This window comes from Macaca nemestrina, chromosome 4, assembly GCF_043159975.1.
Source record: "Macaca nemestrina isolate mMacNem1 chromosome 4, mMacNem.hap1, whole genome shotgun sequence".
In the NCBI taxonomy this organism is placed as follows: Eukaryota; Metazoa; Chordata; class Mammalia; order Primates; family Cercopithecidae; genus Macaca; species Macaca nemestrina.
The window spans coordinates 149325282-149353153 of NC_092128.1; the positions used below are offsets into that span (position 1 = coordinate 149325282).

Below are 27872 nucleotides of genomic sequence, written 5' to 3' on the forward strand. Positions count from 1 at the left end.
GATGTTTTGTAAAATGGTTGTCTTTTGACAAATGAACTTTGCCCAGTTTTTTTGTTTTTGTTTTTTTCCTGGCAGTTAAAAATCATTCATGGTAATAAAGCTCTTCGAAAGAGAGCAGATAGGCCAGGCACGGTGGCTCACACCTGTAATCCCAGCACTTTGGGAGGCTGAGGCAGGCGGATCGCCTGAGGTCAGGAGTTTGAGACCAGTCTGGCCAATATGGTGAGACCCTGTCTCCACTAAAAATACAAAAATTAGCGAGGCATGGTTGTGTGTGCCTGTAATCCCGGCTACTTGGGAGGCTGAGGCAGGAGAATCGCATAAACCTGGGAGGCAGTGGTCGCAGTGAGCCCGAGATCGCACCATTGCACTTCAGCCTGGGCAACAGAGCGAGACTCTGTCTCAAAAAGAAGAAAGATAAAAGAAAAAAAAGAGAGTATATAACACAAATGTTACATTTGTTATGATGATACAAATGTGGTTACATTTGTTAAAACTCATCAAGATAAATGAGACATTAACACTTTAAGTTGGTACTTCAAGACTTTTGGATTTGAGGACATGAAGATTTGAAATACAGTAGAATTTCCTAGTTAGATTGTTGTTTGGCTTCGAGCATGTAGCCCAGGACAGCTTTGAATGCAGTCCAACACAGATGCGTAAACTTTCTTAAAAACAGTGAGTTTTTTTGCTTTTTTTTTTTTTTTTTTTTTAAGGCTCATCAGCTATTGTTAGTGTTAGTGTATTTTATGTGTGGCCCAAGAAAATTCTTCTTCCAATGTGGCACGGGGAAGCCAAAAGATTGGACACCCCGTGGCTTTGAGTAGTTTGATCGCCATGTTGTTTTGAGTCCTTTTAGCAAATTTCTTTTTTTTTTTTTCTTTTTTTTGAGACAGAGTCTGGCTCTGTCACCCATTCTGGAATGCAGTGATGCAATGGTGCAGTCTCGGCTCACTGCAGTCTGCCTGCCGGGGTCAAGCAGTTCTCCTACCTCAGCCTCCTGAATAGCTGGGACTACAGGTGTGCGCCACCACGCCCGGCTAATTTTTTGTGTTTTTAATAGAGATGGGGTTTCACCATGCTGGCCAGGCTGGTTTCAAACTTATGATCCACCCGCCACGGCCTCCCAAAGTGCTGGGATTACAGGTGTGAGCCGCTGCGCCCAGACAACAGTAAGTTTCATATTGTGATGTGGGCGTGGGTGTTGCAGTTTGGCTTGCTGAAAGTGTTCTGGGTAGGGGGAAGTTTATATTATGAAACACAACCTAATCGAATGTTGCACATAGAGGTGGAAAGTCCTTCGGCTTCTCTCCAGCAGCACTTTCCCACAGGACCTCTTTCTCCACGGCCTTCAACCTCCTGTCATGTTGCTTGGACTCCTCTCTCTTCTTAGGACTTAACTCACATCTCCCCACTCTGCCCTTTTTTGGGGCTCCCATCTCATTCTCTACAGAATCCTTTCTCTTGTCCTAATTTTGCTCTCCTTTCCCCACCAAGCTGCAGCCTGCCTACGCCTGCCTAAATAACCACTAATATCTCTCTTCAAATGGAGAATGATTCTACATGGCATATCAGCCTTTTTTTTTTTTTTTTGAGACGGAGTCTCGCTCTGTCGCCCAGGCTGGAGTGTGGTGGCGCCATCTTGGCTCACTGCAACCTCTGCCTCCTGGGTTCACATCATTCTCCTGCCTCAGCCTCCCAAGTAGCTGGGACTACAGGCGTCCGCCACCACGCCTGGCTTATTTTTTGTATTTTTAGTAGAGACGGGGTTTCACCGTGTTAGCCAGGATGGTCTCCATCTCCTGACCTCGTGATCCGCCCGCCTTGGCCTCCCAAAGTGGTGGGATTACAGGCGTGAGCCACCGCGCCCGGCCCAGTCTCAGCCTTTTGTTAGAACACTGGGGGACTGCCAAAGCCTTTGAAAAATTAGTCTTACCATTGATGATTTTCAACTTTCCTAAATAAGTTGTTTCTTGAGCTTCAGCTGAGTTCCATTGTCATACTTAGTTATTAATTTGTTGATAATCTTCAAAATGGATAAAACCTTTTCAGGTCACAGGTAGTCTATTCACAAGTGTGTACAGCGGTTCCTGACAGCCTAAATTCAAAGCCCGCTTCCTTAATGGTAAAATAGGGATGACATCGGTACCAACCATTAGAATTGCAACCATTTGGCTTAGTAAGGGCTCCCTACATGAGATGACAAGGAGGACAGTTATGGTGGCACTGAATTTGCATCCATGGCAAATGTTACAAGGAGTCAAATTTATCTCATTCTTTCTATTGATTGTGTTATTTTTTAAATGTTCAAAGTGGATATAAAAGAGTAATCATAATGAACTTTCATGTGGCCATCAACCAACTTTGACATTTATCAACTTATGGCCAGTTATACTAGCACCTACTTACCTCCCCACGACATGATCTTAAATCCAGTACTTCATCTTTCACTTGTATTTTAGTGTATACATCTAAAGAGTTTTTTCTAAAAGTCAAAAATGTCTTCATATGAAAATGCCATTCAGTATTCATATTTCTTTGGTTGTTTTATGTATATATAAATATATACATACATAAAATATTCATAAAATGTGTATATATGTATTTTTTAAGCAGTTGTTCAGAGCAACATCCAAATGAAGTCTACACTTTGCATTTGGTAGATATATGTCTCAAGTTTCTTTTAATCTGTAACCCTCTCCCCTTTCTGTCCTTGCAGTTTGTTTATTGGAAAAACCAGATCATTGAAAATTTCTCATGTTCTGGCTTCTGTCATTTAAAATGTCCCTCTTCCCCCTGTATTTCAGGCAGGCTGGTCATGAGATTACGGATCTTGAACAGATTGAGGTTTGACCAAGTGTTACTATTTATTTAGCTTCAGTATGCAAAGCTTTGTTTCTGACTCTTTCTTGTTTATTTTTCTAGCCCTAGGTGATGGCATCGCTCCTCCACAGAAAGTTCTTTTCCCATCAGAGAAGATTTGTCTTAAGTGGCAGCAAACTCATAGAGTTGGAGCTGGGCTCCAGAATTTGGGCAATACCTGTTTTGCCAATGCAGCACTGCAGTGTTTAACTTACACACCACCTCTCGCCAATTACATGCTCTCACATGAACACTCCAAAACATGTAAGTGTTCTGCGTTGTGTTTGTAGTGTTGTAGTATGCTAACCTACTTTCATTTTTTCCTCTGAAATGAAAGTGAAGAGTGCTATGATTACTAAGAAGTTGGTTTATTCTTTTAGAAACCAAGGAGGAGAATTCATTATTGGTATTCAGGTTGCTTAAAAAACATTTTGCACCTAATTGGACCTGTGAAGGTATTTAAAAAGGAACATTTTATCAGCATTTGGCATTTCTGAACTCCTTGTTGGTTTTCTACACTTACTAAAAAAAAGTGACAGAAATATCTGACATTAGCTGGGCTCACACCTGTAATCCCAGCACTTTGAGAGACCGAGGAGAGAGGATCACTCGAGCCCAAGAGTTGGAGACCAACCTGGACAACGTAGTGAGACCCCCTCTCTACTAAAAATAAAAATAAAAAAAAAATTAGACTAGTGTGGCAGCACACACCTGTGGTCCCAGCTACTCAGGAGGCTGAGGCAGGAAGGTCACCTGAGTCCGGAAGGTTGAGACTACAGTGAGCTGTGATTGCACTGATGTACTTCAGCCTGGGCAACAGAAAGAAACCCTGTCTCAACAACAGCAACAACAAAAGTCTGATGCCAGCAACTTGGGACAAGCAGAGTTAAGAAATCCTGCCTCTCCTGGCATTTATACCATGTTGGAAGGCTTGATTCATTTACAGGCTTGTAAGCCTTAGAGGAGAGGGACTCTCTCGGCACTGCCCCCAACCTCCTAGAATTCAGACTAGACTTTCCCTTTAGCATTTGAGAACCTCATCTTCAACATACATGGCAGGAAATCAGTTAAAACTTATTAAAATGTCTTTAATTAGATGGAAGCCAACTCAGTGGTTGACTATCAACCTTCAGGATTTGGAACATCCATTTTTGAGGTTTTGGCCTTCTCCATATGTTGTAAATATCCTTCATTCTTTATAAATGCAGTCTCCCTCTTCTTTGATCTAAATTAATGGCTCAGATTCATGTGTGTATGTTCTGGTGCTATTCGTTAGTTACTAGGATTAAAGAAAAAAAAAATCCTTGGTTTCTTTTTGAATAGTTCTTTACTTAATGGAGAATATAAATTGGTTATTTTAAAACTGATTTTTTTTTTCCTCCAAAGAGCCAAGTAATGCTTGTAAAGAATTTGGAAAGTACAGAAAAATTTAAAGAAACCAAAGAAAAATCACCTAGAATCTCACCACCTACCTAGAGGTGTTTGTTATACCAAGGGGTTTTAAATTACAGAATGAACGTTCTGTTTGCCCTCATTTTCTCTCTTTCTAAGTCCATAATTCATTCCCCACAGACAGCTTTCCTCTCACTTTTGCGCTTAATGAAAGTAGGGTGTGGATGAAAACCCAGCACTAGCACCTGGACAGCAAGAGAGAGGACCAAGACAAAATTCAGAAGCTCCCGGTGTCCAGAATTAGGTGCCTATCTTTTATGCTACTGGTAGTTTTTGCGCTTGCTTCCTCCCTCCCTCCCTCCCTCCCTCCCTCCCTCCCTCTCTCCCTCCCTCTCTTTCTCTCTCTCTTTTCCCAGCTTTACTGAGGTGTGATTGATATATACCAAATTACACATATTTAAAATATATAATTTGATGAATTTTGACATCTGTATGCACCCATGAAACTAGCATCAAGATCAAGCTAATGAACATGTTCATAACCCTCAAAAGTTCCCTGATGCCCCTTTGAAATCACCCTTTCCATCCTTTCCCCACCCTCATCCGCTCCTGCCAGGCAACTACTGATCTGCTTTCTGTCACTATAGATGAATTAGTTTAGATTTTCTAGAATGTTGCTTATGTGGAATCGTACAGTGTATGTTCTTACATTATCTTGCTTCCTTCACTCAGCATAATTCCTTCAACATTATTCCATTTGTGCCATGTAGCATCACTTCATCGTATTGTTGAGTAGGATTCCATTTTATGGCTAGATCACAATTTGTTTCTCCATTCGTCTGTTGATGGGCATCTGGGTCATTTTTCACTTTGTGCCATTACAAATTAAGCTGCTATGAACATTTGCAAACAAGCCTTTGTTAGGATATGTTTTCATTTCTCTTAGGTAAATATCTAGGTGTAAAATGGCTTGGTCCTGGGGTGGGTGTGTACTTTAACATTTTAAGAGACTTCCGGCCGGGCGCGGTGGCTCAAGCCTGTAATCCCAGCACTTTGGGAGGCTGAGACGGGCGGATCACGAGGTCGGGAGATCGAGACCATCCTGGCTAACACGGTGAAACCCCGTCTCTACTAAAAAAATACAAAAAACTAGCCGGGCGAGGTGGCGGGCGCCTGTAGTCCCAGCTACTCGGGAGGCTGAGGCAGGAGAATGGCGTGAACCCGGGAGGCGGAGCTTGCAGTGAGCTGAGATCCGGCCACTGCACTCCAGCCTGGGAGACAGAGCGAGACTCCGTCTCAAAAAAAAAAAAAAAAAAAAAAGAGACTTCCAAACTTTCCAAAAGGGATTGCAGTGTTTTATAGTCCCACCCCTGGTGAATGACGCTTCCATTTGCTCCACATCCTTCCCAATACTTGGGGTGGTCAGTGTTCTTCAGTTTTAGCCATCTCCATAGGTGTGTAGTGTGGTAGTATTTTGTTGGGGTTTTAATTTGTACTTTCATAATGAATAATGCTGAACCTCTTTTCTTTTTTGTTTTGTTTTTGTTTTTGAACATCTTTTCATGTGGTTATTTGCCATCTGTATATTTCCTTTGCTAAAAATGCCTGTTGAAATCTTTTGCCCATTTGAAAACTGGTGGTTTTCTTATTGTTGAGCTTAGAGAGTTCTTTGTATATTCTCGATATAAGTCTTTTATTATATAGGCTGGGATTTGTCTTTTGATTCTTTTCAGCGTCTTTTATAGAGTGCATTTTTTGTTTTGGGAAATTTCATTTCATTTTTTTTTTTTTAAATTCATTGTGCTGTAGGTGTTTTAAGAAATCTTGGCTGAGTGCGTGGTTCATGCCTGTAATCCCAGCACTTGGGGAGGCTGAGGCAGGTAGATCACTTGAGCCCAGGTTTTCAAGACTAGCCTGGGCAACATAGGGAGAACTCATCTCTATATAAAAAAATCAAAAATTAGGCCAGGTGTGGTGGTTCATGCCTGTAATCCACTGTTTTGGTAGGCTGAGACTGGTGGCTCACTTGAGTTCAGTAGTTTGAGACCAATTTGGGCAACATGGTGAAACCCTGTCTCTATAAAAAATACAAAAATCAGCTGGGCTTAGCGGTGCGCGCCTGTAGTCCCAGCTGCTTGGGAGACTGAGGTGGGCGGATCACTTGAGCCCAGGAGGTTGAGGCTGCAGTGAGCCGTGATTGTGCCACTTTATTCCAGTCTGGGTGACAGTAAGACCATGTCTCACGGAAAAAAAAAAAGTCTTTGCCTACCTACAGGCCACAAGTATTTTTCCTGTATTTTCTTCTAGAAGTCTTACAGTTTTAGCTTTTTTTAGGGGGGTCAGTGATCCATTTTGAGTTGATTTTTGTTTGTGGTGTGAAGATGGAGCAAGTTTATTTTTTGGCACATGGATGTTCAGTTGTTCCAGCACCGTTTGTTGGAAGGATAATCCTTTTGCCACTAAATTGTCTTCACACCTTTATCAAAAATCAGTTGGTTGAAGCACCAGAGACAGAAGAAAAAAAATCAGTAAACCGTATAAATACGATCTATTTCTGGATTCTATTATGTTGTACTGATCACTTGTTTATCTTGACACCATAGCACAATATCTTGATTACTATATATTTTAAAGTTTTGTGGCCAACTTCAGTGGCTCATGTCTGTAATTCCAGTGTTTTGAGAGGCCGAGGCAGGAGGACTGTTTGAACCCAGGAGTTTGAGACCAGCCTGGGCAACATGTCAAGACTGTCTCTACAAAAAAAAAAAATTAACTGCATCTGGGAACTCATGCCTCTGGTCCTCGTTACTTGGGAGGCTGAGGCAGGAGGATTGCTTGAGCCTAGGAGTTTGAGGCTGCCACAAGCTATGATTGCACCACTGTATTACAGCCTGAGTGACAGAGTGAGACGCTGTCTCAAAAAAAAAGTTTTGGAACCAGGTAAGTTCTCCAACTTTGTTCTTTCTCCGAGTTACTCTGTAGCCTGGGCAACATTGTGAGACCTCATCTTTACAAAAAATAAAAAAAATTCGCTGGGTGTGGTGGCAAGCGCCATAGTCCCGGCTACTTGGGAGACTGAGGTGAGAGGCTCGCTTCAGCTCGGGAGGTGGTGACTACAGTGAGCCATGATCGTGCAGCTGCACTGCAGCCTGCGCGACAGAGTGAGATTCTGTGTCAACCAAAATAAAAAAGTTGTTCTGGCTGTTCATGGTTGCTTGGCCATTTGTATTTTCAAATGAATTTTAGAATCACTTTGAGAATTTCTACAAATAATCTTCCTGGTATTTTGATTGGGACTGTACTGAATCTTTAAATCAATTTGATGTGAATTGACATCTAAACAATATTATTTTCCGACTCACAAGCAAGGTATACCTATTTATTTAGGCCTGGTTTTTTGTTTTTTTGTTTTTTTTGAGACAGTCTTGCTCTGTTGCCCAGGCTGGAGTACAGTGGTGCACAGTCACGACACACTGCAGCCTTCAGCTCCTTGGCTCAAGGGATCCCCCTGCCTCAGCCTTGTGAATAGCCAGGACTACAGGCATGTGCTACAACACTTAGCTACTTCTTTATTTTTTTGTAGAGACAGTCTTACCATGTTGCCCAGGCTGGTCTTGAACTCCTGCGCTCAAGCAGTTCTCTTGCCTCAGCCTTTTTTTGTTTTTGTTTTTGTTTTTCCTTTTCTTTTGAGATGGAGTCTCGCTCTGTTGCCCAGGCTGGAGTGCAGTGATGCGATCTTGGCTCACTGCAGGCTCTACCTCCCGAGTTCACACTGTTCTCCTGCCTCAGCCTCCCGAGTAGCTGGGACTACAGGCGCCCACCACCACACCTGGCTAATTTTTTGTATTTTTAGTAGAGACGGGGTTTCACCGTGTTAGCCAGGATGGTCTTCATCTGCTGACCTCGTGATCCACCTGTCTCGGCCTCCCAAAGTGCTGGGATTACAGGTGTGAGCCACCGCGCCTGGCCCTTTTTTTTTTTTTTTTTTTTTTTGAGACGGAGTCTCACGCTGTTGCCCAGGCTGGAGTGCAGTGGCGTGATCTCGGCTCACTGCAAGCTCCGCCTCCTGGGTTCCCGCCATTCTCCTGCCTCAGCCTCCTGAGTAGCTGGGACTACAGGCGCCCGCCACCGCGCCCGGCTAATTTTTTGTATTTTTAGTAGAGACGGGGTTTCACTGTGGTCTCGATCTCCTGACCTTGTGATCCGCCCGCCTCGGCCTCCCAAACTGCTGGGATTACAGGCTTGAGCCACCGCGCCTGGCCCCTTTTTTTTTTTTGAGACGGAATCTCAGTCTGTTGTCCAAGCTGGAGTGCAGTGCCACTGTCTTCACTCACTGTAACCTCCACCCCTTGGGTTTAAGTGACTCTCCTGCCTCAGCCTCCCAGGTAGCTGGGATTACAGGCATGCACCATCACACCTAGCTAATTTTTGTATTTTTAGTAGAGTTGGGGTTTCACAGTGTTGGCCAGGCTGGTCTCAAACTCCTGACCTCAAGTGATCTGCCTGACTCGTCCTCCCAAAGTGCTGGTATTACAGGCATGAGCCACTGTGCCCAGCCTCTTGCCTTAGCCTTTCAGAGTGTTGGGATTTCAGGCATGAGCCACTATGCCTGGCCTAGGCCATCTTTAGTTTCTCGTTGCCCAGGCTGGAGTGCAATGGCACAATCTTGGCTCACTGCAACCTCCGCCTTCTGGGTTCAAGCAGTTCTCCTGCCTCAGCCTCATGAGTAGCTGAGATTACAGGTGCCTACCATCAAGCCTGGCTAATTTTTGTATTTTTAGTAGAGACAGGGTTTCACCCTGTTGGCCAAGCTGGCCTTGAACTCCTGACCTCAAGTGATCGATCCACCTGCCTCGGCCTCCCAAAGTGCTAGGATTACAGGGGTTGAGCCACTGCACCCAGCTGGGATAAATATTTTCATTAACTATTATACAAAGGGTATTTTATTTTTAAAATTTCAACTTCCTGATCGTTTATTGCTAGCCTATAGAAATACTATGTTTTTCAGATTTTGATCTTGTATCTTGGAACCTTGCTTAAGTCACTTACTAATTCTAGTAGTTTTTTAAAAAATCCCTTAGTGTTTTATAGACGCAACCATGTGATATGTGAATAAAGATAATTTTACTTCTCCATTTCCAGTCTGTGTAGGTTCTTTTTTTCTTTTTCTCGCTGTTTTGTTCTGATTAAGAGACCTCCATTACGTTGTTAAATAGAGGTGATAAGAGTAAAAATCCAAGTCTCTTTCTCAGCCTTAGAGGAAAAGCATTCAGTCTTTCACCATTAAGCATGGTGTTGTAGGTTTTTCATAGATACCTTTTACCAGGTTGAGTTGTTTGATGCTTGAATGCTAAACCAACTGTGCATTCCTGAGATGACTCACACTTGGTCATGATACGTTACTCTATGTATTACTGGCTTTTATTTGCTAAAATTATAAACAATTTTGTCTTAATGAGTGTTATTAGTCTATAGTTTCTTATAATGCCTTTTTTTTTTCTTGTTTTGTCGTTAGGGTAATGTTGGCATCATGGCAAGTGTTGGGATATATTTTGTTCACTTCTATTTCCTGGAAGAGTTTGTACAGAATTGATGTTATTTCTTCTTTAAATGTTTGGTAGATTTCAGCAGTGAAGCCATCTGGGCCTTGCAGTTTCTCATGGACAGGTTTTAAACTACATATTTAATTTCTTCTTTTCTCTCTTTTGTTTTTTAGAAATCAGGATCTTGCTCTTTTGCCCAGGCTGGAGTACAGTGGCAAGATCATACTGCAGCCTCCACCTCCTGGGCTCAAGCAATGCTCCCACCTCAGCTTCCTGAGTAGCTAGGACTAGAGGTGTGCATCACCACACACAGCTAATTTTTAAATTATTTTTGTAGAAATGAGGTCTCACTATGTTGCTCAGGCTACTCTTGAACTCCTGGCTTCAAATGATCCTCCCTGCTTGGCCTCCAAAAGTGCTGGGATTATGCCACCATACTCAGCTTTCTCTCTTTTTTGTTTGGTCAATCTGACAAGAAGTTTTTAATCTTACTGATCTTCTCAAAGAATGAGCTCTTGGTTTTATTGTTACAGTTTTCTGTTTTATTGACGTTTGTTGTTATTGTCATTATTCCCTTTCTTCTGCTTACTTTGGATTTAATGTGCTCTGTTCCAGTTTCTTAAGGTGGAGTCTTAGGTCATTTGATTTGAGATCTTTCTTCTTTTCCAATGTAAGTGTTAAATGCTATAAATTTCCCTATGAGTGGTACTTTAGTTGTATCCCAAACATGTTGATATGTCGTGTGTCAATTTTTTTTTTTTTTTTTTTTTTAAAGACAGGGTCTCACCTAGGCTGGAGTGCAGTGGTGCCATCATAGCTCACTGCACCCTCAACCTTCTGGGTTCAAGTGTTCCTCTCACCTCAGCTTCCCAAGTAGCTGACACTATAGACATGCACCACAATGCCTGGCTATTTTTTTTTTTTTTTGAGACGGTCTTGCTCTGTTGCCATGCCAGAGTGCAGTAGTGCGATCTTGGCTCACTGCAACCTCCACCTCCTGGGTTCAGTCGATTCTCCTGCCTCAGCCTCCTGAGTAGCTGGGATTACAGGTGCACACCATCACACCCAGCTAATTTTTGTATTTTCAGTAGAGATGGGGTTTAACCATGTTGGCCAGGGTGGTCTCTTATCTCCTGACCTTGTGATCTGCCTGCCTCAGCCTCCCAAAGTGCTGGGATTACAGGCATGAGTCACCGTGCCCAGCCTAATTTCTTTTTTTTAAATAGAGATAGGGTCTCGCTAAGTTGCTCAGGCTTGTCTCAAATTCCTGACTTCAAGACAGTTGCCTTGAACTCCTGGCACCCAGGCTAGAGTACAGTGGCATGCTCTTGGTTCACTGAAGCCTCCACCGTTCAAGTACAAGTGATTCTCGTACCTCAGCCTCCTGAACAGCTGGGATTACAGGCATGTGCCACCACACCTAATTTTTGTATTTTTTAGTAGTGATGGGGTTTTGCCCATGTTGGCTAGGCTGCTCTTGAACTCCTGACCTCAGGTGATCCACCCGCCTCGGCCTCCCAAAGTGCTGGGATTATAGGTCTGAGCTGCTGCACCTGACCTGTTATGCCCTCTTGATGAACTCACTTGGTTATCATTTATGAAATGACTCTTCGTCCCAAGTAATTTTCTTGGCTCTGAAATCTACTTCATCTGAGATAAATTTAGCCACCCCAAGCTGGGCATGATGGCTCATACCTATAATCCCAACACTTTGGGAGGCTGAGGCAGGAGGATGGGTTAAGCTAGGAGTTCTAGACCAGCCTGAGCTACATAATGAGACCCTGTCTGTATAAAACATTAAAAAATTAGCTGGGCACAGTGGTGTGCTTCTATCGTCTTAGCTACTCAGGAGGCTGAGGTGGGAGTATCACTTGAGCCAGGGAGTTGAAGGCTGTAGAGAGCTATGATTATGCCACTATACTCCAACCAGGGCAATAAAATGAGACCCTGTCTCAAAAATAAATAAATAAATAAGCCACTCCAGTTTTCTTTTTCATTTCTTTTTTCTTTTTCTTTTTCTTTTTTTTTGAGGTAGAGTCTCACTTTGTCACCTATGCTGGAGTGCAGTGACACGATCTTGGCTCACTGCAAACTCTGCCTCCTGGGTTGAAGTGATTCTCCTGCCTCAGCCTCCCAAGTAGCTGGGATTACAGACATGTACCACCATGCCGGCTAACTATTGTATTTTTAGTAGAGATGGGGTTTCACTATATTGGCCAGGCTGGTCTCGAAATCTTGACCTCAATTGATCTGCCTGCCTCAGTCTCCCTAAATGCTGGGATTACAGGCATGAGCTACCATGCCCAGCCCACTCCAGTTTTCTTATGATTCATGTTAGCATGATATATTTTTTTCCATCTTTTTATCTTTAACCTATTTTTGTCTATATATTTAAAGTAGATTCCCCCCTACCTTTTTTTTTTTGAGATGGAGTCTCGCACTGTCACCCAGGCTGGAGTGCAGTGGCGTGATCTCGGCTCACTGCAACCTCTGCTTCCTGGGTTCAAGTGATTCTTCTGCCTCAGCCTCCTGAGTAGCTGGGACTACGGGTGCACACCACCACACCTGGCTAATTTTTGTATTTTTAGTAGAGATGGGGTTTCACCATATTGGCCAGGCTGGTCTCGAACTCCTGACCTTGTGATCTGCCTGCCTTGGCCTCCCAAAGTGCTGGGATTACAGGCGTGAGCCGCCGCGCCTGGCTAAAGTGAATTTCTTATAAATAGCTTGTTAATTTGATCTTGCTTTTTATTGAGTAGTAGCCTCTGCCCTTTTTTTTGAGGCATTATACCTTTTACATTTAATGAGATTATTAGTATGATTGGGTTTAAATCTACCATCTTGCTGGTGTTTTTTTTTCCTATTTGTCCCATTTATTCTTGGTTATCTTTTTTGTTTTGTTTTGTTTTTGTTTTTTTTGAGACGGAGTCTCGCGCTGTCACCCAGGCTGGAGTGCAGTGGCCGGATCTCAGCTCACTGCAAGCTCCGCCTCCCGGGTTCACGCCATTCTCCTGCCTCCACCTCCCGAGTAGCTGGGACTACAGGCGTCCGCCACCTCGGCCGGCTAGTTTTTTGTATTTTTTAGTAGAGACGGGGTTTCACCGTGTTAACCAGGATGGTCTTGATCTCCTGACCTCGTCATCCGCCCGTCTTGGCCTCCCAAAGTGCTGGGATTACAGGCTTGAGCCACCGCGCCCGGCTTGGTTATCTTTTAAAATCTTTTTTTTTCTGCCTTCTTTTGGATTGATATATTTTAATCTGCTTTATTGGCATATTTTTGATATTTTTTTCATGGTGATTACTTTAGGTTATATCTTTAACTTATCAGTTTACCTTCAAATAATAATCCACTTCTCAGGCTGGGCACCAGTGGCTCATGCCTGTAGTCTCAGCACTTTGGGAGGCTGAGGCAGGCGGATCACTTGTGGTCAGAAATTCGAGACCAGCCTGGCCAACATGGCAAAACCCCGTCTCTACTAAAAATACAAAAATTAGCCAGCTATGGTGGCTCATGCCTGTAATCCCAGTTATTCAGGAGACTGAGGCAGGAGAATCACTTGAGCCTGGGAGTCATAGGTTTCAGTGAGCCGAAATTGTGCCATTGCACTCCAGCCTGGGCAACGGAGTGAGACTCCATCTCAAAAAAAAAAAAAAAAAAAAAAAACCAGGCTGGACGCAGTGGCTCACGCCTGTAATCCCAGCACTTTGAGAGGCTGAGGCTGGAGGATCACCTGAGGTTGGGAGTTCGAGACCAGCCTGGCCAATATGGTGAAACTTCGTCTCTACTGAAAATACAAAAAATTAGTCTGACGTGGTGGCAGGTGCCTGTCATCTCAGTTACTTGGGAGACTGAAGCGGGAGAATCGCTTGAACCTGGGAAGCGGGGATTGCAGTGAGCCAAGAACGCACCACTGCAATCCAGCCTAGGCAACAAGAGCAAAACTCTGTCTCAAAACAAAAAACAAAACAAAACATAACAATATTCTGCTTCTCATGTAGTGTAAGAACATTTTGATAATATACTCCACCTTTCCTTTCCCATCTTTGTGCTATTGTTGTATTATTTTTTCCTTTAAATTCATTTTAAAAGTTTTGTTTTAGATAGTTTAAAGCTTTTTAAAAATCGTTTCTATTTACCTACTTGTTTACCGTTTCCACTGCTTTTCATTCCTTTTTATGTATCCAGACTCCAGATTTCCATTTGGTATTTTTCCTTACTTTTTTTTTTTTTTATGGGCAGGGATTATTTTACTTTGTTATTGATTTTCAGTGTTTTTTTTTTGTTTGTTTCGTTTTGTTTTTTTGGTTTGAAATGTCTTTATTTTGCTTTTTTAAAAAAACTCAACGTTTTATTTGGGGGTAACTGTAGATTCACATGCAGTTGTAAGAAATAATACAAAGAAATTCCATGTACCCTTACTGAACCTCCCCCAGTGATGATACTGTAATGGAATATCACAAGCACAGTAGTGACATTGATATGGTCAAGATACAGAGCATTTCCATCGCCTACAGAACCCATCATGTTTCCCTTTCCCAAGCCCACTTGTGTCCCTGCCTTCCCTTAGCCTCTGGTGACCACTAATTCTCCATTTCTATGATTTTGTCATTTCAACAATGTTACGTGAATTATATAGTATGTAATCTTTTGGAATTGGCTTTTTCACCTAGTGTAATTCTCTCAAGATTGATCCAGGTTGTTGCATGTATTAATTCTTTCATTGGTAGGTAGTATTTCATGGTATCCATACGCCACAGTGTCTTTTTTTTTTTTTTTTTTTTTTTGAGACAGAGTCTTGCTCTGTTGTCCAGGCTGGAGTGCAGTGGCGCGATCTCGGCTCACTGCAGGCTCCACTTCCCAGGTTCAGGCCATTCTCCTGCCTCAGCCTCCCGAGTAGCTGGGACTACAGGCACCCGCCACCACACTCAGCTAATTTTTTAAATATTTTTAGTAGAGACAGGGTTTCACCATGTTAGCCAGGATGGTCTCAATCTCCTGACCTCGTGATCTGCCCGCCTTAGCCTCCCAAAGTGCTGAGATTACAGGCCTGAGCCACCGTGCCCGGCCTGATAACGCCACACTTTAACTACTTTTACGTTAAAGGACATCCGGGTTGTTCTAGTTTTGGGATATGTGAGTGGAGCTGCAGTAAACACATCTGGGTTGTTTCTAGTTTTGGGATATCTTAAGTGGAGCTACGGTAAGCACATCCAGGTCGTTCCTAGTTTTGGGATATCTTGAGTGGAGCTGCGGTAAACACATCCGGGTTGTTACTAGTTTTGGGATATGGTGAGTGGAGCTGCTATAAACATGAGTGTATATAACTCTTTTTGTCAGCATGTCTTTATTTCTCTGGGATAAGTGCCCAGGACTGCAAATGCTGGGTTATATGGTAGTTGCATGTTTGATTTTATAAGAAACTGCCAAAGCAATATGTGAGAGTTCCAGCTTCTCTGCATCCTTGCCAACATTTGCTGTTGTTACTAGTGTTCATTTTACCTGTACTGGTAGGTGTGTAGTGATAACTCATTGTGGCTTTCATTTGCATTTCCCTAATGCCTAAAGGTGTTGAACATCTTTTCATGTGCTTATTTGCCATCTGTTTGTGTTCTTTGGTGAAACGTGTCTGTATCTTTCCCTCATTTTCTATCAAGTTCTTTGTTGTCGTACTGTCAAGTTTTGAGGATATGTGGTTTCCAAATATTTTCTCCCCGTCTGTAAAATGTCTTCATCCACTTAGTGGATGTTTTACAGACAGAGGTTTTTAATTTTGGTGAAGTTCAATTGGTCAGCCTTTAATGGATTGTGCTTTTAGTGTCAAGTTTAAGATCTCTTTGCCTAGCTCTTGATCCTGCAGATTTTTTCCCGTAAGTTTTATTGTTTTATGTGTTACATTTAAGTCTGCGATCCATTTTGAGTTAATTTTTGTAGAAACTGTGAGGTATAAGCTGAATTTTTTTGTCTGGATATCATTTGCTCCAGCGTCATTTTCTTGAATAAGCTGTCTTTCCTCCGTTGAATTGCTTTTGTATCTTTGTAATTAAAAAAAAAAAATCATTTGGGCATATTTGTGTGTCTGTCTCCAGGTTTCTATTATTGTGATGATGTGTGTGTCTACCACTCTACACAAGTCCTTCTTACTGTAGTTATGTAGTAAGTCTTGTTCTCGGATAGAATGATTTCGTCCACTTTATTTTTCAAAATAGTTTCAGCTATTCTAGTTCCATTGCTTTTCATTACAAATTATAAAATAATCTTCTGTATACAAAATATTTTGCTGGGATTTTGCTAGGAAGTACACTAAGCTTGTGTCTTAATTTGGGGGGATTAACATCTTTACTATGTTCCTGAAGTCTATTTTATTCTTTATTAATTTAACCATTCCTGCTTTTTTTGTTGTTGTTGGTTTCTTTGTTTTTGAGACAGAATCTTGTTCTGTGACCCAGGCTCGAGTGCATTGGTGTGATCATAGCTCACTGCATCCTCAAAATTTTGGTCTCAAGCTATCCTCCTGCCTCAGTCTTCCTATTAGCTTTGGACTACAGGCATGTCCCACCATGACCAGCTAATTTTTTTATTTTTTACTTTTGTAGAGATTTGGTCTCGCTGTGTTACCCAGGCTGGTCTCGAACTCCTAGCCTCAAGTGATCCTCCTGCCTTGGCCTCTGAAAGTGTTGGAATTACAGGTGTGCGCCACTGTGCCTGGCCTCTGCTTTTTTTTTTTTTTTTTTTTTCTTTGAGATGAGGTCTCACTCTGTCACCTGGGCTGGAGTGCAGTGGTGTGATCATGGCTCACTGCAGCCTCCAACTCCTGGGCTCTAGCAATCCTCCATCTCAGCATTTGGAGCATTTGGGACCGCGGGTGTGCACCACCACGCCCAGATAAAATTTTTTCCCTGCTTTGTTTTGATGAATGCTTGCATGACATATCTTTTTCATCCTTTTACTTTCAGCCTGCCTGTATCATTACATTTGAAGTGAGTTTTTTTGTAAACAGCATATAGTTGGGTTGTGTTGTTCAATCCATTTTGTCAATCTGTGTCTTTTAACTATCTGCTACTCTAGGCTGGGTGTCCTTCACCCTCATTTGTTTAGGTGGTTTACCTTTAAGGTGGTTATTGATATTTTAAGACTTAAGGCTTATTCTACCATTTAATATTTTGTTTTTGGTTCTGTTCATTTTTGTATATCTTTGTTTTCTTACTCTTGCTTCTCTGTGGGTTACTTGAATACTTGAAAATATTTTTCAAAATTACATCATTTTGCTTTACTTGAGTCTATCTTTGTTTGGGGGTGAGTCGAGGACAGGGTCTCACTCTGTCACCTAGGCTGGAGTGTGGTTGCACGATCTCAGCTCGCTGCAGCCTCAATCTCCCAACCTCAAATGATCCTCCTGTCTCAGTCTCCCAAGTGGCTTGGACTACATACAGGTGTGTGCGACCGTGCCTGGCTAATTTTTATAGAGACAGGGTTTCACCATGTTGCCCAGGATGATCTCAAACTCCTGGGCTCAGGTGATCCGCCCGCCTCACGCTCCCAAAATGCTGGGATTACAGGCGTGTGCCACTGTGTCTGGAGCCTTTTTAGTGGTCACTTTTAGGGACCACATTTACACACACACAACTTACCACAGTTTACTGGTATTGTCATTTTACTAGTTTGAGGGAAGTATAGAAACATTACTTCCCTATGTCCTTTACTCTCCACTAGTTATAATTGTTTAAAAATGTTTCTTCTAGGCCGGACGTGGTGGCTCATGCCTGTAATCCCAGCACTTTGGGAAGCCGAGGCAGGTGGATCACCTGAGGTCAGGAGTTCGAGACCAGCCTGGCCAACATGGCGAAACCCCATCTGTACTAAAAATACAAAAAATTAGTCGGGCATGGTGACAGACACCTGTCATTCCAGCTATTCGGGAGGCTGAGGGAGGAGAACCACCAGGAGGCAGAGATTGCAGTGAGCCAAGATCGTGCTACTGCACTCCAGGCTGGTCGACAAAGTGAGGCTCTGTCTAAAAAAAAAAAAAGGCCGGGCCCGGTGGCTCATGCCTGTAATCCGAGCACTTTGGGAGGCCGGGGTGGGCGTCACCTAAGGTCAGGGGTTTAAGATCATCCTGGCCAACGTGGTGAAACCCCGTCTCTACTAAAAATACAAAAATTAGCCAGGTGTGGTGGCGTATGCCTGTAGTCCCAGCTACTTGGGAGGCTGAGGCAAGAGAATCACTTGAACCCAGGAGGCAGAGGTTGCAGTGAGCCAAGATCGTGCCATTGCACTCCAGCCTGGGTGACAGAGTGAGACTCTGTCTCAAAAAAAAAAATTTTTTTTTCTTCTGTATACATTTAGAACCATATCAGGCAATGTTGTAATTTTTGTTTGAGAGATTCTTAGTTCTCGGTATGATGAGTGATTTTCAGTTGAAAGCTGGATTTTAAAACAATTTATTTTTTTGAGTCAGGGTCTTACTCTGTTGTCCAGGCTGGAGTGCAGTGGTGTAATCATGGCTCACTGCAGCCCCCACCTCCTGGGCTCAAGCAGTCCTCTTGCCTCGGCCTCCCAAAGTGCTGGAATTGTAGGCATGAGCCACCACGCCTGGCCATGGATATTTTGGTATTATCTTATAAGACACTGAGTCTTATCTAACCTTTGTTTTAGCCAGCTTGCTCTGACACTGCTCTGGCAGAGGAAGTGATGTCAGATGGAGTAGAAGCCCACATTCCCCACTCAGCCTCCGTTGGCACCCCAGGTGGGAATTGGGGATCTTTGTCCCTGCTGGGTGGAAGTGGAAGTTCCTGCTCCCCACATGGTCTCCACGGACACTCCAATAGGAGTGGTTTTGTTACCAATGAGTGACGGTGACAGTCCTGACTCTGACCCTCACCAGGGGCTGTGGAGGCCATAGTAGGGGAGAGTTGTAGAGGTGGCTTTTTACTATTGGATGGGTGGAAATCTGGGCTCCCCATGTGATTGTCACTAACAACATGGGGTGGGACAGGGTTTGTTCATACAAACCTGTGATGGTTGCAAGTCCCAGCTCCTAGTCTGCTTTCTCTACCGTTAACCCAGTGTGGGTTAGGGTGCCTTGCTACAGCCTGTTGAGTGTAAGTCTAGGCTGTTTTCTTGGCTTTTGCTGGTGTGGGTAGAGGTGAGGCCATAGTTCTTCTGTGGTATTTGAATGTCTTTTGTATTCTTTTACGAGATGGTTGGTCAGGTGCAGCCACAAGAGGAGACACAGGAGAGGCTCAGGAAGACAAAGACTTTATGCTCACATGTCACACCATGCAGGGCCATGTGGTAAGGACCCCTGAGGGGTCAGGAAGCAGAAGACAGGAGCAAGGGGAAGGCATTATTGGCCAGAGCCTTCGTTGAGGTTTCCGTGGGAAAAGCAGGGTAGGGCATGGGGAAGAATTTGGGATTGGCTGGTTTGAATAATTTCAGTGGGCTCTGAGCCACAGGCGTGGCCCAGAGTTGCCTGGCACCTGGCCCTGAGATGATTAGGGCAGAGGAGTGTTGCCTCCTGGGGTGCACAGGCAGGTGAATGGAGGAGGAAGGGCTCTGGATTGGTTAGTCTATATAGCAAAGGCTTGCACGAACGCTGAGCCCTTTGCTACCTCTAAGAATTGGCTAGCCTGAGGGGCAGCCTCTTCCCAGCCAGAAAGATCTTTAGAATGTCAAAACATGATCATAATTCTTACACTTCCAGCAGTTTGGGAGGCAGAGGAGGGCAGATCACTTGAGCCCAGGAGTCCGAGACCAGCCTGGCCAACATGGTGAAACCCTGTCTCTACTGAAATACAAAAATTAGCCAGGTATGGTGGTGGGCGCCTATAATCCCAGCTACTTGAGAGACGGATTGGGGGATCTCCTGAGCTTTGGGAGGTAGAGGCTGCAGTGAGCTGTGATCCCGCCACTGCAGTCCAGCCTGGGTGACAGAGTGAGATCCTGTCTCAAAAAAAAAAAAAAAAAACAAAAAAAAAACAAACCAAGCATCATAACATACAGAAAAAAATACACACAGAAGCCGAAGTAGAGCGATGATTTCCAAAGGTTTCTGTCACACGAGGCTGCCCCTTCCTCCTCCTTTGGCTGGAGAGAGTGGGAAGGATTTTGCTGGGCTTGGTTGTCTGCAGTTGTTGGGGTTTCCAGGTTGCTGACTTCTTAGGTCCAAGTGTGACTAGAAGCAGCACAAAGATGGACTAGAAGAAGCACAAAGAAACCCCAGGGAACTCACCACCGTGTCTTCTGAGGTCCCTAGCATGTCTCTTTCTCTACTTTGCACAGCCTTTTAAGGTTCGTTTTATATACAATATTCAGGATTTGTTGTACTTGGCAGGATGAATAGAAAACTACCTCTACTCTGTCTCCCAGAAGTGCTAGTCTCATGCTTGTTTTTGAACGATGTTTTCATGGGGCGTAGAATTCTATGTTAACATTATTTGTCTTTTTTGAGACAGGCTGTCACTCTCACCCAGGCTAGAGTGCAGTGGTGTGATACTATATAGCCTCAACCTCTTGGGCTCAAGTAATCCTCCCACCTCAACTTCCCGAGTAGCTGGGACTACAGGCATTGACCACCCTGCCTGGCTAATTTTTTGTAGAGACAGGATTTTGGCCATGTTGCCCAGGCCGGTCTCGAACTCCTAGGCTCAGGCGATCTACTTGGCCTCGGCTTCCCAAAGTGCTGAGATTACAGGGCAGCCACTACACCTGGCGTGTTCTTTTTCTTTTAATACTTGGAAGATATTATTCCGCTGTCTTCTGGCCTGTGCTGTGCCTGAAGTCTGTTGTTGGTTTTACCTTTGTTCCTATATACATAATGGTTTTTTGTTTTTGTCTTTGTTTCCTGTGTTTTTTTGAGACCGAGTTTCACTCGGTGGCGCAGGCCGGAGTGCAGTGGTACAATCTCAGCTCACTGCAACCCCGGCCTCCGGATTCAAGTGATTCTCCTGTCTCAGCCTCCCGAGTAGCTGGGATCACAGGCATGCACCACCATGCCCAGGTAATTTTTTGTATTTTTAGTAGAGACAGGGTTTCACCATGTTAGCCAGGCTGGTCTGGAACTCCTGACCTCTAATGATCCACCCGCCTCAGCCTCCCAGAGTGCTGGGATTACAGGCATGAGCCACTGCACCAGCCTATGTAATGTTTTCTTTGTTTGTTTGTTTTTTGAGATGGAGTTTCGCTCTGTTGCCTGGGCCGGAGTGCAGTGGCGCAATCTTGGCTCACTGCAACCTCTGCCTCCCTGGTTCACGCCATTCTCCTGCCTCAGCCTCCTGAGTAGCTGGGACCATAGGCGGCCGCCACCACGCCCGGCTAATTTTTTTTTTTGTATTTTTAGTAGAGACGGGGTTTCACCGTGTTAGCCAAGATAGATCTCCTGACCTTGTGATCTGCCTGCCTTGGCCTCCCAAAGTGCTGGGGTTACAGGCGTGAGCCACCGCACCCAGCCCAGCCTACGTAATGTTTTTATCTCCAGTGCTTTTAAGATTTTTATCACTGGTTGTAAGCAGTGGGGCTTTGTGTAGTTTTCTTCATGTTTCTACTACTGGAATTTGTTGAGGTTCTTAGATCTGTATATGTATTATTTCTGTCAAATTTTGACAACTTTCTGTGACTTTTGAAAACTTAACTTTTTTGGTGTAAGTTTCCCTTGAATATTAATATAGACTCATGTGAACTGACAGCTCAGTCAGGATACAAAACCGTGCCTCTTCCCAAAAACCTCCCTTGTGCTTTTCCTTTGTAGATAATTGTTAGTTCTTGAAATATTTATGCTGTCCTTTTACCTTCAGGCTCTAATGACGTATATCGGGGCAACGTAAAATTGTCCCTTAGCTTACTGGTACTCTGTGTTGTTGTTTTGAGATTTGTTCTTTTTATGTTTTATTATGGATATTTTCTATCCATAATGAGTATCTTCAGGTTCACTAATCTTTTCTTATATGGTGTCTAATCTGTTATTAATCACATCTGGTGTTTTTGTTATTGTTGTTTGTTTTTGTTTTTTTGAGACAGGGTCTTACTCTGTCGCCCAGGCTGGAGTGCAGTGGCGCTATCACAGCTTACTGCAGCCGCCAACTGCTGGGCTCAGGTGGTCCTCCCATCCCACATCAGCCTCTGGAGTAGCTGAGACTGCAAGCACGTGCCACCACACCTGGCTAATTTTTGTATTTTTAGTAGAGATGGGGTTTTGCTGTGTTGCCCAGGCTGGTCTCAAACTCCTGGGCTCAAGCGGTCCGCCTGCGTCAGCCTCCCGAAGTGCTGGGATGACTGGCATGAGCCACCGCACCTGGTGCATCTGATGTATTTTTCATCCCAGAGATTCTACTGTTCATGTGTATAAGTAGATTTGCATCTATTTCCATGTTTCTTCTTAATGTGTTCTTCCATTTTTCATTTCCTTGAACATAGGAATATATTTGTAATATCTTTTTTAAAGTTATTGTCTTCCGATTATATTTTCTGTGTTATTTCTGGGTTTTTTTCTATTTATTTTCTCCTTGTTACTGGTCATTCCTGCATCTTTGCGTGCCTTGTACTGTTTGATTGGATGCCAGACAGAATGAATTTTATGTTGTTGGGTGCTGAGATTTTTGTATCTCTTAAAAAGTATTTTTGAGCTTTATTGCGGGACAAAGTTAATTGGAAATAGTTTGATCCTTTTGTGGTGTTTTAAGCATTATTAGGTACATCTGGGCAGCCTTTAGTCAGGTAGTTCCTCAGGCTCGGTGCTGTCGACACTTCGGGTAATTCTTTGTTGTGAGGGGCTGTCCTGTGCATTTGAGGCTGTTTAGCAGCATCCCTGGCATCTGCCCACTAGATGCCGTAGCACCACTTAACATGTGCTAAGAATGAGTTTTACGTTTTTAGAAAGTTGTAAAAAAAGATATGCCATAGAGACCACCATCTGTGGCCAGCAACGCCAGAGTATTTACACAGAGATTATTTTCTTTTTTCTTTTCTTTCTCTGTTTTTTGAGCCAGGGTCTCGCTCTGTTGCCCAGGCTGTAGTGCAGTGGTGTGATCACAGCTTATTGCAGCCTCAACCTCCCTGGGGTCAGGTGATCCTCCTACCTCAGCCTCCTGGATAGCGGGGATTACAGGCTTATGCCACCACACTGGGCTAATTTTCTTTTTATTTTTTGTAGAGACAGGGTTTGACCATCTTGCCCAGGCTAGTCTCAAACTCTTGGCCCCAAGAGATGCACCCACCTCGGCCTCCCAGAGTGCTGAGATGATAGGCATGAGCCATGGTGTATGGCCTGCACAGTGATGTCTAATCCCTGCTGTGGGAGACATTCTTTTAGCATTTGAGATAAATGGTGGTATGAGGGGAAAAACCTTGCTTTTCCAGTATAGAGAGTAGCTAGGATCACTGGCTTTCAAATTTGAAAGAGTATGATTTGAATCCAATTATGTGTCTGTCACATAATAACTCTTTGACATTGTGCAAATTTTTAAACTCTCGTAGCCTTTTTCCTTTCTTGTGAAAGAGAGCTAATATGTACTTATCACTTAGGTTTGTTAGAAAAGTAAATGAGGCCAGGGCGGTGGCTCACACCTGTAATCCCAGTACTTTGGGAGGCCGAGGTGGGTGGATTGCGTGAGGTCAGGAGTTCGAGGCCAGCCTGGCTAACATGATGAAACCCCATCTCTACTAAAAATACAAAAAAAAAAATTAACCGGGTGTGGTGGCCCATACCTGTAGTCCCAGCTACTTGGGAGACTGAGGCAGGCAAATCGCTTGGACCCAGGAGGCAGAGGTTGCTGTGAGCCAAGGTCGCGCCACTGCACTCCAGCCTGGGCAACAGAGTGAAACTCCATCTCAAAAAAAAAAAAAAAAAAAGGCCGGGCGCGGTGGCTCAAGCCTGTAATCCCAGCACTTTGGGAGGCCGAGATGGGCGGATCACGAGGTCAGGAGATCGAGACTATCCTGGCTAACCCCGTGAAACCCCGTCTCTACTAAAAAATACAAAAAACTAGCGGGGCGAGGTGGCGGGCGCCTGCAGTCCCAGCTACTCGGGAGGCTGAGGCAGGAGAATGGTGTAAACCTGGGAGGCGGAGCTTGCAGTGAGCTGAGATCCGGCCACTGCACTCCAGCCTGGGTGACAGAGCGAGACTCCGTCTCAAAAAAAAAAAAAAAAAAAAAGAACAAAGAAAAGTAAATGAAAATGCATAAAAGTAGATAGCTCAAGGCATGCATATAGCAGCTATTATTTCATTTCAGGTAGTGTGCCCCTGATTTGTCATTAGCCTTGATGTGTGTATATAGTTGTATTTTGCTAATTTGGAGGATTATCATCTATCTTTCAGGTCATGCAGAAGGCTTTTGTATGATGTGTACAATGCAAGCACATATTACCCAGGCACTCAGTAATCCTGGGGACGTTATTAAACCAATGTTTGTCATCAATGAGATGCGGCGTAAGTATTAACTATTGTAGTTTTATATTTGTATTTATTACCTATTCTTTTTTTTTTTTTTTTGAGACAGAGTCTTGCTCTGTCGCCTAGGCTGGAGCATAGTGGCGCTATCTCGGCTCACTGCAGCTTCCACCTCCCAGGTTCAAACGATTCTCCTGTCTCAGCCTCTCAAGTAGCTGGGATCACAGGCGTGCACCACTATGCCAGGCTAATTTTGTATTTTTAGTACGGATGGGGTTTCTCCATGTTGGTCAGGCTGGTCTCGAACTCCTGACCTCAGGTGACCCACCTGCCTCCGCCTCCCAAAGTGCTGGGATTACAGGTGTGAGCCATCACACCCGGCCTATTACCTAGTTATTCTTAATGTCCAACTGGTGAAAAACCGAACCCCTCATGTATTAGAAAACAATTATATTTTGTCATGCGTGGCTGTGTCTTCAATAACAAATTTTTAGTAAAGCATTTGCTATATAAACACATTTTGAAACTTTAAAGCAAAAGATGACAATATATTAAAGACTATTCAATTTAACAAATTTTAAACTATTAAAAATCAATATGTTAAAATAATTGGTAAGTTTTATAGTGTTTTTTGCTGTGACACTTGGATTTCTATACTGAGTAATACTAATTCTGATATTGTCTCACAGGTTTTTGTAAACAGTTTTTAGTTTCAGTTTGGTGAATGAATATTATACTATACACAGTGACAGAAATTGTCAAAATAAAGTTAATTAGGCTACTCTGGACACACTGCCTGTGGATTAGCCCTGCTCTGCAAGCAGCAGTAAAAATAAATAAATAAATAAGGTTAATTCTGTTTTTTCTTTTGTTTTGTTTTGTTTTGTTTTGTTTTTTGAGACGGAGTCTCGCTCAGCCGCCCAGGCTGGAGTACAGTGGCCGGATCTCAGCTCACTGCAAGCTCCGCCTTCCGGGTTCACGCCATTCTCCTGCCTCAGCCTCCCGAGTAGCTGGGACTACAGGCGCCCGCCACAGCGCCCGGCTAGTTTTTTGTATTTTTTAGTAGAGACGGGGTTTCACCGTGTTAGCCAGGATGGTCTTGATCTCCTGACCTCGTGATCCGCCCGTCTCGGCCTCCCAAAGTGCTGGAATTACAGGCTTGAGCCACCGCGCCCGGCCTGTTTTGTTTCTTTAGGTGAGACTGTGTCTCACTATTTTGCCCAGGTGACTCTTGAACTCCTAGCTCAAGTGATCCTCCTGCCCCAGTTGAGTAGCTGGGATTACAGATGTGCACCACAGTGCCCAACTTAATTACAGTCTTAAAAGAATATATACTCAGAGCTTAGCAAATTTGTGGATAAATTTTACTTTTTTCTATTTAATTTTTAAATTTTAAATGGACAGGTGCATGAAATTTTCTTACATACTTTCTGTGTATTTTTGCAGTACACTTTTACATCATGTTAATTAAGTGAGTTGGAATAAAAAATGCATACAAACAAAACTATAACTCTTAATCTGGCATCTAACTGGGTAATTATAGGGATGTGAAATTATACAGTAACAAACTGTAATCTTTTTGCCTAAGAAGCCACTGAAGATTAAAGAGGTCTTATATTGGTCCTTGGCATTATTGATAGACCACAACAGACAAGTCAAAAACCTTTGAAATGTTGTTGAAGCCTGGCAAAATTTAGCCAGGGAGGTTTGGATTGTTTATACATGTATGCATTCATTCATTCATTTATTCATTCATTTGAGACAGAGTCTTGCTCTGTCGCCCTGCCTGGAGTGCAGTGGCACGAGGCTCACTACAACCTCTGCCCCTCGGGTTCAAGTGATTCTCCTGCCTCAGCCTCCCAGGTAGCTGGGATTACAGGTGTGCACCACCACACCTGGCTAATTTTGTAGTTTTAGTGGAGACAAGGTTTCACCTTGTTGGCCAGGCTGGTCTTGAACTCCTGACCTCAGGTGATCCACCCACCTTGGCTTCCCAAAGTACAGGGATTACAGACATGAGCCACCGTGCCTGGCTATTTATCATATATTTATTTATTTGTTTTTATTTATTTATTTTTGAGATGGAGTCTCGCTCTGTCGCCCAGGCTGGAGTACAGTGGTGCGATCTTGGCTCACTGCAACCTCCGCCTCCCGGGTTCCAGCGATTCTCCAGCGTCAGCCTCCTGAGTAGCTGGGACTACAGGTGTGTGCCATTGCGCCCGGCTAATTTTGTGTATTTTTAGTAGAGACGGAGTTCCACCATGTTAGCCAGGATGGCCTCGATATCCTGACCTCATGATTCACCCGCCTCTGCCTCCCAAAGTGCTGAGATTACAGGCGTGAGCCACCACTCCTGACCACGTATATTTATTTTTATACATACTTATATAGCAGGCATGACTAACATTTTTAAACCTAGTCTTTTAAGAAAATGTCATTGCTGTGTGTGTGTGTGTGTGTGTATGTATGTGTATGTGTGTATCCACTGATACACACATGGTTAAATCATGAAATTGTCAGGTTTGTAGGTCTAAACTGGTGGAGTGTTGGCAGTTTCATATGATTTAAGCTGGAACATTTTATACCTTCATACACATGTAAAATTCAGTGTATATGTTTTAGTGTGATATTGCTTATACTTTTGTGTTAATTTTTTATTATAATTTAAAAAATAATTTGGTCTTGTAGCTGTGTAATCAATTAGAAACAGGACTGAAATGTTTCTCTGCACCTGCAAATATAAGTTCTTCTGTGGGTCATTGGGATAGAATTAGATAGGTTGGGATATTTATGTTTTGAATGGATTCTCTATTATAGAGATGTAGCACCAATTTAAAATCACCAACATAACATTTTGGACAAACTTGAGACAAAACAGCCAGTTTATTCAAGTGTAACTTTATTAACTTGCTAAAAACATGAGTCACTCTGTAGCTACTCTCTAGACTCTCAGAAACTCTAGCTGCTGTGGACTTTTAATGGTGTAAAGCAGGAGTCCCTAACCGCTGGGCTGTGGACTGGTACCTGATGTGGCCTGTTGGGAACTGGGCCACACAGCAGGACGTTAGCAGCAGGTGAGCATTCCCACCTGAGCTCTGCCTCCTGTCAGATCAGTGACCGCGTTAGATTCTCATAGCAGCGCAAACCCTGTTGTGAACTGTGCATGCATGGGATCCAGGTTGCACGCTCCTTAGGAGAATCTCGTGCCTGATGATCTGAGCTGGAACAGTTTCATCCCAATCCCCTCTTTTGGTCTGTGGAAAAATTGTCTTCCATGAAACCAGTCCCTGGTGCCGAAACGGTTGGGGATTCTGGTCTAAAGGGCCTGATCCTGCTTATAGCTTATGTTAGTGGCTTATGTTAGTGCTATTTCCTCATAAAATAAGTATTTGGGAGTTTTCCAATCAACATATTATTGTAAGATATATTTTGGGGGGTACAACTTAGGCTTATTATGTGTAATGATAAAACTTTGTCTTTACTGAAATTTTACAGGTATAGCTAGGCACTTCCGTTTTGGAAACCAGGAAGATGCCCATGAATTCCTTCAATACACTGTTGATGCTATGCAAAAAGCATGCTTGAATGGCAGCAATAAGTAAGTACAACAAAGCGCCAGCCATTTCTTCATTTGGGATCTCCAGTTGTAATTTATTCTTACCAGAATTCATTTTCACCTTTTTTGTTGGAAGC

The 27872-nt window shown here is 43.4% G+C and overlaps 1 protein-coding gene across 10 annotated transcripts in view; it reads left to right on the plus strand.

The window, feature by feature from the left end:
* LOC105497896 (ubiquitin specific peptidase 42) overlaps nucleotides 1-27872 on the plus strand; it is an 80942-nt gene that overhangs the window by 29799 nt on the left and 23271 nt on the right. For 6 of the 10 annotated variants that reach the window (XM_011769438.2, XM_011769422.3, XM_071095343.1 and 3 more), the window contains 3 exons: nucleotides 2926-3126; nucleotides 24108-24218; nucleotides 27675-27777. In XM_011769438.2, the coding sequence (XP_011767740.2) occupies nucleotides 2926-3126; nucleotides 24108-24218; nucleotides 27675-27777 (415 nt within the window). Of the gene's footprint in view, nucleotides 1-2925; nucleotides 3127-4534; nucleotides 4559-6106; nucleotides 7195-14138; nucleotides 16485-18450; nucleotides 18542-24107; nucleotides 24219-27674; nucleotides 27778-27872 lie in introns of those variants that run through there. The other 4 variants (XM_011769447.3, XM_024797987.2, XM_071095344.1 and 1 more) reach the window with 4 other exon arrangements.